Source organism: Lycorma delicatula, chromosome 3, assembly GCF_047948215.1.
Source record: "Lycorma delicatula isolate Av1 chromosome 3, ASM4794821v1, whole genome shotgun sequence".
Lineage (NCBI taxonomy): Eukaryota > Metazoa > Arthropoda > Insecta > Hemiptera > Fulgoridae > Lycorma > Lycorma delicatula.
In genome coordinates this window covers 61,459,582-61,472,979 of record NC_134457.1, presented here as the reverse complement: position 1 = coordinate 61,472,979, position 13,398 = coordinate 61,459,582, and the positions used below count along the sequence as shown (strand labels likewise).

Below are 13,398 nucleotides of genomic sequence, written 5' to 3'. Positions count from 1 at the left end.
ATGCTTTTAGTAAATAAATTAAAATCACAAATTATTGCCAGTTCATTCATGGGTAAGACAAAATGGATTATGTATAAATTGTAAAAGTATTATTGTTATTTTCTGTATTAAAACGACGATTCTAAATAATTGTACTTGAATAAATGAGTAACTAGGCCTGTAAATGAATCACTGTAAAAACTTCAGTTTTAGGCCCAAAGAAAATCAAATTTGTTACGAGACCATTATTTGAAACTATAAACCTCTGAGATCCCAAATTATAGAAAGTTATCATTACACATTTAAAACATATATGGAAATTGAATAAAATAAAGAATATTGATAGTTTAGAACTCAAATTTTACTTTTAGATGATCTTTTTAGAGATAAGGTTATGCATTCTTTTTAGAGATAAAATATTTCCTCTGCATAAGATTATACAGTTCCTTCTTCAGTGAAGGTGCACAACTAGTTTATATCTAATTTTGTAAGCGATCTATGTCTGGAGCTGTTAATTGATTTTCAAAAGTTTTATCACGCTTTGTCTTAGTGACCAAGATAATTAATTGATCCATTTATCAATATTGATTACAAAATATCATATTGGATTAAACACCCTAGAGTAAGAGCAATTACTGAAAATTTGTTTGAGATTTTTTTTAAATCACATTATAAATTTTTGGTTTGAAGATGTCTCTGAAGAATTTATATATTTTTATTTCACAATACTGACAATTTATATGTATACGGCTTACGCACATATTAATAAGCAATATTTAATTTTATGGATCAATAAACTGCATAATTAAACATTTTTACTGCTAATTTATTTAATTTTTTAACAATACAAATATACGACTATTAGTACTAATACTTACAGAATATTCTCTTATTGAAAATTATAACAGTTTACAAGATTTAATGGTTTAATTTCTGAAAAATCACCTAATAATAACAGGCACAACTTCCTGAATTGCTTCGTTAATGTGGTATCGGTGAAACAATTCACTATGTAACCAACTATGGGTTCTATTTGTACACCTAAGGATTTAATACCAAAAGGTTTTAGCCTTTACACTATAATTGTCGTTAATACTTCGTAAAAATTATTTTAGATCTCGGTAAAGAATTCATAAACAACTAAATAATAAAATAGAAGTATCAGTTATAAAAATTAACATACAATTGAGAAAAAATTGATCAAGGAAAGCAACAAAATTTTATTAAAACGTATAGTAGATTTATTCGGTCCGCCGGTATGAAACTTACTGATAAGGATTTTGATGCTATATATTTATTCGATATTTGTATTGTTTTGGAAAAAAAAATTAAAAATATTAGTAATACATCTATGATTATTAATAGTTAATGTACAGAAAGATTTGTAAGTCGAATGAAATGATGTGCAATAATACTGATCGATCGATGAAATTAAAAGATGCCTGACTGTAACACCTTGATTTATTCGGGCGATCGGAGGTTACCGCTATGTTAATAAGAAGCGAACATCTATAGTATGAATATACTCTAATATATAAATTATTAATTCATTAACTATCGATTACCGACTTATATTCGGTTATGGTTTAAAGAGAAGTTTGTCCTTGAAGTGCGCTCCCTTGCAGCGGAACCGTACCAGGATTTATACCGCTTCCTCCTCCTCCACCACCACCACCACCGCCACCTCCACCACCCGTTACGGTAGACGTTCCTCCACCAGTTGCGACTCCACCACCGGCCACGTTCCTTTGCCTCATCTCAGCTAAGTCCAGTGCTGGGTCGTCATCATCAGTCTCCAGAGCCGGATTTATTCGGCCATTCATCTCGTCTTTGCCGACCATTGTTGCTGCTCCATACATACGTCCCATGGCTCCTGACGTCATCGACATCTGTTCACCTTCTGCTGGTTCACCTACCCGTACAACATCCTCTGGAATGTTGACGACACATCGGAACCAGTCATATCCAGGAGCTAATTTTCCGGTTTCAAAGGCCCATCTGAAACATTACAATTAAAAAGAAAGATTAATAGGAGTCTTACCGTAACGCCGGCACAGCGACATTAAAATAAAGATCAACCGATTGATAATAAGTATTAAATTTACGAAATCGGACCGACATTTTAAAATAAAACGCAAGAGGGTAATTCTCAGTATACTGTTCAGATTTGAGTTTATTTTTTATTACTATATTATTTTGTAAAATATTCTAAGATAAAAAGGATTATTATTAACACGTTACAAATAATAAAGGAACGGCTTTTACCTAAAACGTATTCAGCAATTTAATATTAACTGAGTCAACCGTATTTTTTATACAGATTACTTTCTTTGTAGTCGCTCCTTACAGTGATATTGTTGAAGTGATATTAATGTTGAAATTTTGTGAATATGTATTTATGGAAATGTATTTCATTAACTCTATCTATTTTGCTAATTAAAAGTAAACAAACAAGAGGTCCATTAATGGAACTATTATATTTTTAAAAATGTATTAACTATTAAAATTATTTTATTTTCTTCAGCTAAATTTAAAATTCACTATAGAAATAACAAAAGATAACACCACCACTTGTTCAAAGGCAGTGGAAGTAATGGTAACAGAAATCGAGAAATGGTGTTCAACTTGTCAACATCAACAGTATTTAAAAAAATGTTAAAAGTCTACAATAAAGTGTAAGACAAACCATATTTGATTCTATAAAAACAGTTAATGCAGAAAATCACAAGGCTTTTTATAAGCAAATCAAAAGAGCCTTAACTTAGAAGGAATTTTTTAATAAAATTAAATGAATTAACGATATAAATAAAAATGTAAATGTACGTTTGTTAAAAATCTTAAATCTATGAAAGTCTTCACCGACGCTTTGAAATTTTGACACAACGATACCATTTCAATGTTTTCAATATATGTGTCCACTATAGACTAAATAACTACTAGGCCGATGTACGCGCGGAGAAAAAGGGAGAAAGGAAAAAATCGAAAAAGGGAAGAAGGGGAAATGGAGAAAAGAAAAAGGGGGAAAATGGGGGAACGGACATGGAAAGGAGGAAAAATGGAATAAGGGAAGGATAAATGGGGAAATTAAAGGGAAAGGCGATCAAAAGGGGAAAACGTGGAAGGGAGTGTGGTAAAAATGAAAACGGGAAAAGGAAAATGGGGGAAAAGGGAAAGTAAAAAGGAAAAGAGAAAAAGGAAAGAGGGAAAGTAAAATGGGAAAAGAGTAAAAGGAAAAGGTTAAATTTTGTGTAGTCCCGTCATGTTTATTTTATTAATATTTTATCAAACTTACAATTGCGTTCATTTAATCTATATATATATATATATATATACTCAAATCTAGAAATAGGGGAGCATTGCCGGGTCTGCTAGTTTTATAAAATCAATTACAAAGTACATCGTTTGTATTAAAATTTGCAACCACCTACCATTTAACAAACAGAATGCAAAAACTACCTAGTCATTTATAAACGCCATTTGTTTTTTCCCTAAAAGAATTAACAGATACATTACGATTTTACATTCAACATTTTCAATTTTCATGCCAAAAAGGTCTGAGATATCTACGATATCTACGAACAATCCAAAATATAACTTAGGTATTATGATCTAAATCTTTGGCATTATGGCACTATACGGTCTTGCATACGAGTAGCAACGTCGTAAAACGGTTTACTGATACCAGCGTTTACGTAATATTGGATATCTTTCAAGTGTTACTTTATATAGAATATGACTTATTCTAGAATAAGACTGAACTACATGACACAACCTGAACGAAAAAAAACATTTAATAATTTTACAGCGGGAAGAAGTATTAAGTTAATTTAATTCCTTTAAATTTTCATTACGGAAGGTTAACTTGTTATAAAATTCACTTTTATACAGCTAGAGATTGACGCACTAAAATGCGATTATACTAAGCATCTTTTTTTTTTATTTTCATTTGCTATCCATTAAAACACAGGAATTTGTAAATACTAGTGTTTCATGTCATGAATATTAAAGTAGCAAGGAGCAATGTTTCATTTGAACTAACGGTGTATGTAAGAGCAAATTCTTGTAATACGTAAGTGTATGTACTGGTATATATTTTCTTTTATGAATAATATACATATACTGACATTTAAGCTGTAAGATCAGATATCCATATCGCATGAGTATCAACAAATATATTTATATATATTTTATCAAAATGCAAGATACATGATCCAATATCGATCAGCTAATTTTTAAAAGCTGAAAAAAAGTTGTAATACATTCATGGTATTGGTTATTTATTCCTATATAGTGGGAAAATAATTATACATGAAAAACGATACCTAAAATTTGTTTTGAAATGGAGATTATTTGAGAAGAATTTTATTATAAATTTGTCATTATACGTTTAAATAAGCCAAAAAAAGTGTTAAAAATTGGCATTCTTTTTTCTGGTTCCCATCTCCAAATATACCTTCCAAGAAAAATTTTTGATTTTTCTATGTTAAATGGAAGAAAGTAAAAAAAAAAAATCCACTAAAAAATGTACAACGTTTGTTACAAAAGTTACCTAAATTTATTTTTTGGAAGTGTGAGGTGAATTATGATGAAATAAATTTTATTCTAATATTATTACTAAAAATTTATTATTTAAATTTTTAATAGCATTAGAATCTAAATAACTTTTAATGACATTAAAAGTTTAAATAAACAAAAAAAAAAAAAGTTGAAACATTAAAAAAATCGGTATTTTTAAACTGTATCAGTTCCCCCGCCCACCCCATACTTACCCAAAGTATTTTTTTCTTAGTCACTTACTCTACTAGTTTGCCTAGGAATATATTAAAAAAATTCGGTTAAAAAATATGCAATAAATAAAAAGGTAGTTTTGTCGAATTATAGGGAAGCGAAAATTTAAAAGAAAATGATAAGATAAGCATGCACGCATGTACTGAGCTTAATAAATCCACTGAGGTGGATTTAAGTTTGCAAAATGTTTATAAAATTAATCCCCAAAAACCCGCCTCCTGAAAACACTGATCCCCAATATTTTACCAACAATACATGAGTCTCTGTACAAAATTTCATCAAAATCAGTTTAGCAAGTCAAAATTTGTTAAGCTTCAAACACGCTAACACAAACGTACGTACAAATATTATTTTTGCTCTTGTTTTTTTTGTTTTTTGAGGTTTCTAGTCATGAAACTTCGAGAAACAAAATAAAAAACTGCACCCCCAATTTTTTTATTATTACCATATTTTTCTTCAACGTAGCTCTTAAGTTATACCAGAAAAATAAAAAATAAAAATTAGTTTAATAAAAATATTTACTTGAATTCAAGAAAACGTTTGTAATGGCCATACTTAACTTTAAAAAGAAATTTGGCAGTAGGTAATAAGAAAAGATTGAAAAACTGAAAATTATTTTTATGATGATTGATTAATCATCATAAAAATGTATCTGTCATTATTGGACCACTCTTTATCATTATCACGCTACGTAATTCTTAGGTAAGGATTTTTTCTGGAAGATTGTCCCAGAGAACATGTGGCAAGTAAAAGAATAATAGAATGTGAATGAAATTACGTAATAAAAATGCCAGATCGTTACACAGGGGAACGAACCTAGAAATGTGTTGCTCTAGAAGCAAACACGCTAACATCTATAACAATCAAATTTATTTATGCTCATTATATAGTTATTATTATTTCGTGTATCGTGTCAATCCAGTATTCTTTTGCATTTTCACGTGCTTTTCTCCAGTTTTATTATTTTTTTCTGTATATTCTTTTCAACACGTATGAATTCAAAAATTATACAACTTCTAGCGATATTATTAATAAATAACTTAATATAATGCTGAACGTTATACTTGGACTTTAATGATAAAATTTACTTTAGTCTATACTAAATAACTAAATTTTATGGATTGAATGTTATAAGTTATTACCATAATATCAATGGAAATTATGTATGATATATATCAACTATGTAGATCTGTTGAACAAAAATGGTTTTTTGTTATAATTTCGTATAACATATGATTATCTAATAATAATCCAAGAGTGTTCGTAGTTAATATAACAAAGTCCTTCTAAAGAAAATTGTAGAGAAATTGTCCTTCTGAGAAAATTGAGAAAGATGTGGATAATTATCCAAACTCAATTGGCCACAGATTGATTGACTGTTTTATGCATCCTTTAAAAAGATGGTTTTTATAAAAAATTTTATTTTTATAATCAGCCCTTTTAATTTTAATAATCAGTAGGAACAAATAATAAACAAAAGCCATCTAATTATATAGTTAATTTAATAAGTCTTATACAATAACTACAGATCAGTGTCAAGTTCATTATTCTAAAAAATAAGAGACAAAAAAACAACTCATTTAACTAAATGATATATCCATTCATTTTTTAAATTATTTATTTTTACTCTCCAGGCGATTATGGGTAGAATAGCTATTATATTAAAGGAGAAACTATGTTGATTATGTCAAAAATGGGGTATCGGGTGTTTTGCAAATCTTTACTTTTTTGGGTCCAATTAGTTCAACTAGACCAAAAAATCATAGCCCACCGGGCTGGTCGAGTGGTTAACTCGTCATCGCAAATCAACTGATTTCAAAGTCTAGAGTTCTAAGGTTCAAATCCTAGTAGAGGCAGTTACTTTTATACGGATACTTTTTCCTTCCCCCAACCCTCCGCAATCAGGGTGCAGAAGAATTTCTATCGTGCGGTTGCGGGGATTTTGAGTTTTTGCAACCCCCTCCTTTCTAAGGGGTGTGGAGTGTCAAACTCCGTGTTTTTGTGTGCTCTAACCGTTTTTAAAGTTAGAGTTGGTTTGGAGATCTTCTTCTCTCGGAAAATGGTGAAACACAGTAGTAGCTAGCAGCAGCAGGTTCTCCAATATGCTTACAGTTCGAGGGACTCTACGGCGATATATATATTCCGTTTTTATCGACTTTTCGAAAGAAATACGGTATTACTACCGGTCGCATGGTAGTAGTGGGGCTGAAAATTAAATTTCTTTAAGTTTTGAGGTATGAGAAGTACAAAAATACTATTCACTTAATTTGGGGTTTCCTTATATATATATATATATATATATATATATATATATGCAAGTATAATTTGAGTTAACGGCAGTAGCACGGATGAAGCCTTGCTATTTGATTACTTGCATTTCCCGTCGGGGTCGAATTTTATATTATGTTTTTTAGTTAAGTAACCGGAGGCAAGTGCTGCCACTCTTGTCGCACACATACTAAAAGCGGCAGTGGCTGTGTTGATTGAGCCGCCGCGACGTACATCGTTGCACCCCTTAAAAAATCACAATTCAAAAAACCCGAAATTGGTTTTTAGATATTTATCTGAAGATTATTTACAAACCCGAATCTCGTGAATATTTTCTTTAGTATAGCTAGAAATGAAAAAGATTTGCAATCATTGCTCAAAGTGTTTTTACCTTTCTTTACCCATTTCAAAGTCGAATTTCAAAAATTTAGAAACTGGTTTTTAGATATTACATAAGATTACACACACAAAAAATTAAGTTTATATTTCATTTGTACCTGAGAAATTAAAAAAAAATCATATTCGATTTGTTTGGTACTCATTTTAACCCTTTAAAAACGGAATTTCAACAAATCTTAATGTACTTACACCATAATAACTGCATACAGATTTTCATCAATTTATCATCAGTAGTTTTTTTTCTGGGTGTTGATTATGAATTACTCACGAGATATTGTTTTATATATATATATATATAAATATAGGCCTGAAAATAAAGTTTTCTATCGTTCAAAAATGTTCAAAACAAAAAATATTTCAATGAAATATATTTCACTGAAATATAGATAAGTTGAAATAGTGTATTTGACGTTTAGCACGTGAAAATTTTATGAAGATTGGTTAAATCGTTTTTGAGTTAAGTAAAATTTAAGTTACAAAAAGTTGTTAAGGTTTTGCTGACTATGTAGTGGTGCATTTTTCATACGCGTTTATCAAAAGAGTCATAGTAGTGAGTGAGCTGAAACTTGATGCTGGTGTGTGGTGTGTAGGGTCTATTTGTTAATCGACGGTATGTAGTGCACTGTGAAAATGAGTGTGTTTCTGCTTGCGAAGTTGTGAGGACGTTGGAAATGAAAAATCGGTATTCTTGCGCAGTTCTGCGCAAGAGCTTTTTTGTTTTTTGTCTCTTAATTTTTATCATTAATAGCCGGGAAAGTCAAACAACAATTTATCAGCTTTTTTAAAATTGTATTTCATAAATTTCTTTTCAGTTTTGTTTTCTTTTATTTTAGGCATTCTTTTTTTTAATTTGTCATTGTTTTTTGTTGTAAATTGAATTCGTGAATTTATACTGTGAGTGTGTGTGTTAATGTATTTCTTATATTTAAAAGATGTTATATAATAACAGTTTTTATTACTTACTTTGTTACCCAAGATACACCGACAAGCGTTATTAATGAGAACAGCATAGCCATCGTTCGGAAAGGAAATAACTGTCTCTGTTCTTCTTCATCCCATCCAGGGTAGTGAATTAAAGCCGGCAGACCCATAAGAGGCTCACCGCCCGACAATCTTACCAGAAATGCCACAATATAAGCGGCTAGCGAACCATACGTATTGCAATGGTGTTTAAAATGTACCACCATCAGTAGCTGCGGAAACAGTATTACGTAAACTAAATCCGAACACATCGACCTAAAAAAAAAAATATATATATAAATATAATAAATAAATAAAAATAAAAAATTTATATTAAATAGTCTACTAAACAAAAAAAATATTTAGCTCAAACAATCAGAGATCGTAGGTGAAATATTTTTTTATTACATTGATTTATAGAATAATTCTGATCGCGTGAAGTATTATCACGATTTTCGTTGTTACGTAAAGAAATAATAATTTCGCTAATACGTGAATCTTATTAGTTTTCATAATGCTTGGAAAGTTACCAATTATAGATAAACTATTTGTCTATAACGATCAAGTTGGATAAGGATTTTCTGAAAAAAACAATTAGTAATCCTGTAGGAAGTAATCGTAGGAATATTAGATGATCTTTACTTATTATAAATTCTACTTAATATTAATAAAAAAATTGTTTTTTACCCTAATTTTTTTATATAAAAGTTTAGTAATTAAAATAGTACTGTGTCCTAAAACTATGAGGTCTGTTGTAGGCTTTATAATAATTTTTTTTTTTAATTATCCAATTAAAAATACTACTTTTACTCTTTATAAAAAAATAAAAACTAAATGAAAGGATTTTTATTGGAAGGAAAACTTAAAAATTTCGTTGTATTAGTATAATTCTAATTGAAATTATCATCGGCAGGGTATTTTCGTTTCAAGTAGTTTTTGTTTCATATATGAAACTGTTACTCTTTCCTCTGCCTCTCGTTTATCATTTTTGCTTTGTATCTCTGCTGTAGATGAATGCCAACGATGTTATGCAGCAGGCATTCATTGCGCCTGCCTTTTGACCTTTTAAGGTCATGTGTTAATAATGGTTGTCGACTGTCACCCGATCGATAAAAATAATTCTTACATTTTCAATTAGAGGGTATACCTTTTATTATCAGCCTAATTTATATTTATAATTAACTTAAATAGTCATTATAACTTATATATTATGTAACTTATAGTCAAATTAATAAAGAAATTATTATTTAAATTACTAACCTGTTACTATTTTTTTTCTGTATACATAAAAAATATTGTTCAAAAATTATTTCTGTTTCTACCGAAAATTTATGCAAAATTTTAAAGCGAAGTTTAACCGTTTTTTCAAGCTTTTTAATTAATGTTTCAAGTTTTTACCCTTGAAAACAAGTGTTTCTAGAGGAATCATATTAAAAAAAGACACTGTAAAGCGTGACCAGACAACAGAGTGAGTCAAAATAATAATTAATTCACATTTTCAATGAAATAAAGTAAGAAAATTTAAAAAAGTAATAATAGTAAAGTTATAATTAAACACACCGAGCCATGTTGAGTTTTATGCAATTGAACCAGAGCTAATTAGGACGAAAGGACTTAAGTCAGGAGTGAACTTCTTTTGTTCGCAGGGTAATACAATGGGGACCTGTTATTACGGGGTCAGTTTTTCACAGTCCTCACCTGTTTCATGCATTCAGGAACAAGTATGTACTCTTTTAGAATATTTAATATTGCTTCATAACATTAATTTCTTTATTTAATTTATTTCTTTACTGATTTCGTTCATACATAATTATTAATCACAAATTAACAAAAATAAACAGATAATAAGTTCACACGATTAAAGTTTTAATAAAAAATTTATCCTCCAATTTCAAATCACGCTATAATTTTATGATCACATCCTTCAGTTAAAAAAGTGGAAAGTATTTTCCCGTAATATAATTCTAATATACTCTACTCAATACTTATGAGGAAATCGAAGGTTTTTACAAATAAAATTAAGCAAACATAAAAAAATGCTTACCAGAGGCCGTATATTGAAGGTATCGTTAGCGCCATGACAGTCGATAGTATACCGACTACAAATATCGATATCCTCATTACCCATATTATTTCCATCTCAGATGCCTAAAAGCATAGAAACACAGTTGTCATATTGATTTTTTTTTTAAATATTACCTATGTATCTTATATTAATTAAATGTACTAAAAATCGAATGAAAAAAACTAGGCGAAATTTTAGTTTTTGATGTCTACATTAATTTTTTATGAAAAATTAATTGTTATTCATGCTCATTGTAATCAGAATAGTATTTAAAAGAATATATATAAGTAATTGGTAATAATATGGTTTTAGTAGCTACAAACCGAATATCTCGATTTCAAATGACGAAATAATATATTTGAAAAATATAAATAGTGTATCTATAAGAGTTTTGTTCAAGTTATTTTTTGTTTAAATACATAATGTAGTTAAAAAAACAACAATATTTCAACTGATTTTGCATGATGAGTAAACAAACTGACAAATTAATACTAATCAAAGAAATTGGGTTGGTTCTTTATTATGATCAATTCAAATCCAAAAATTTTTTTTTTATTTAATATGACTGCAGCGTTATTACTGTGCAGTTATATTATATATCACATAAAATTTTAAAGTATAACCATAACTTATTAGTTATGGTTTGATGTTTAATAGGAAATAACTCATGTGATGCTATATAAACACATTTTTATCACGGTGAAGGTAAGATTTAACTTAAACGGTATCAGATACGAAGTAGAAACTTAGAAGGTATTTAGATACGGTATAACAGATTTTTATTATGTTTCTTGAATGTTACACGAAACAGTATTTAACTTGGATTAGCAAAATCAGTCTTGTAATAAAAATGGTATGCAGGAAAGATAATGCTTATTTTAGCAACGATGACACTCGTGAAAATAGTGACTTTCACTTTTATCACTATTTCAACATTAAAATATTAAAAAATTTGTTTAGTTGCTATGTGTACGAGTGTGTGTGTGTGTGTGTGTTGTGTTTACAGTTTACATATACAGTATGTGTGTTATTTTCTGTTTAGCTTTACGTAAGTAAAACTGGTAGGTTTTACTTAACACATTAAGCTGCGTGAGAATTTTTTTTTGTAACATACGCAAACTTCTTATTCCCATTTTATTATATTTTTACACAGTTGAAGTAAACACGCAATTTGAATTCTACTATAAACTATTCTATGCACTGTTACGAAATAAAACATTCTGTATTTGAATTTCTTAGAATCGAATTTGACTTCCAACAAAGTTAGGAAACCGCATTCATCATTTTTTGTCGCTCTTTTATCATCTTGCGCCTTCACCAGCCAAGGCCAATTTTGTAGTTTCCTTTATATTACTGTACTGTCTTCATTTTAATTTTTCTTTCTTTATTCGTTTGTATAAAAACCAAAGTATTTCCATATTTGCCCTTTAAAATCATACTTTCAAAACTTTGATCTGATTTCTCATGGTGTTTAATTTCCTTACATAGCATTTTTTCAGAATTAAAATTATATATACATATATATATATATATATATATATATATACAGGAAAACATACATACATTATATATATATTTTTTTTGTCTTCAGTCATTTAACTGGTTTGATGCAGCTCTCCAAGATTCCCTATCTAGCGCCAGTCGTTTCATTTTAGTATATTCCCTACATCCTACACTGCTAACAATTTGTTTTACATATTCCAAATGTTGCCTGCATGCAAAATTTTTCCCATCTACCTGTTCCTCCAATATCAAAGCGACTATTCTAGGATGCCTTAATATGTGGCCTATAAGTCTGTCTCTTCTTATAACTATATTTTTCCAAATGCTTCTTTCTTCATCTATTTGCCGCAACACGTCTTCATTTGTCACTTTATCCACCCATTTGATTTTTAACATTCTCCTATAGCTCCACATTTTGAAATCTTCTAATCTTTTCTTTTCAGATACTCCGATCGTCCAAGTTTCACTTCCATATAAAGCGACACTCCAAATGCATACTTTCAAAAATCTTTTCCTGACAGTTAAATTAATTTTTGATGTAAACAAATTATATTTCTGACTGAAGGCTCGTTTCGCCAGTTCTATTCGGCATTTTATATTGCTCCTTCTTCGTCCATCTTTAGTAATTCTACTTCCCAAATAACAAAATTCTTCTACCTCTGCAATCTTTTCTCTTCCTATTTTTACGTTCAGTGGTCCATTTTCGTTATTTCTACTACTCTTCATTACTTTCGTTTTGTTCTTGTTTATTGTCATGCGGTAGTTCCTGCCTAGGACTTCATCCATGCCGTTCATTGTTCCTTCTAAATCTTTTTACTAAGCCATAATTACTATATCATCAGCAAATCGTAGCATCTTTATTTTTTCACCTTGCACTGTTACTCCAGATCTAAATTGTTCTTTAACATCATTAACTGCTAGTTCTATGTACAGGTTAAAAGGTAACGGGAATAGGGAACATCCTTGTCGGACTCCCTTTCTTATTACGGCTTCTTTCTTATGTTCTTCAATTATTACTGTTGCTGTTTGGTTTCTGTAAATGTTAGCAGAAGTTCTTCTATCTCTGTATTTGAACCCTATTTTTTTTTAAATGTTGAACATTTTATTCCACTCTACGTATCTAATGCCTTATCTAGGTCTATAAACGCCAAATATATTGGTTTGTTTTTCTTTAATCTTCCGTCTACTATTAATCTGAGCGCTAAAATAGCTTCCCTTGTCCCTATAGTTTTCCTGAAACCAAATTGGTTTTCTCCTAACACTTCTTCCACTCTCCTTTAAATTCTTCTGTACAAAATTCTAGTTAAGATATTTTATGTATAACTAGTTAAGCTAACTATTCTGTATTCTACACATTTATCTGCTCCTGCTTTCTTTGGAATAATGACTATAATATTCTTTTTGAAGTCTGACGGAACTTCCCCTTTTTCGTAAAT

At 29.6% G+C, this 13,398-nt stretch overlaps 1 protein-coding gene across 1 annotated transcript in view; it reads right to left on the bottom strand.

Moving 5' to 3' along the window:
- Window positions 1-1,565: 1,565 nt before the first annotated feature.
- The window catches only part of ChT (choline transporter), a 46,978-nt gene continuing 35,145 nt past the window's right edge, over window positions 1,566-13,398 (bottom strand). Inside the window, exons 8-10 of the mRNA XM_075359128.1 lie at window positions 10,439-10,542; window positions 8,398-8,670; window positions 1,566-1,977 (exon numbers count right to left, since the gene is read on the bottom strand). Of these exons, the coding sequence (XP_075215243.1) occupies window positions 1,566-1,977; window positions 8,398-8,670; window positions 10,439-10,542 (789 nt within the window). The remainder of the gene's footprint in view (window positions 1,978-8,397; window positions 8,671-10,438; window positions 10,543-13,398) is intronic.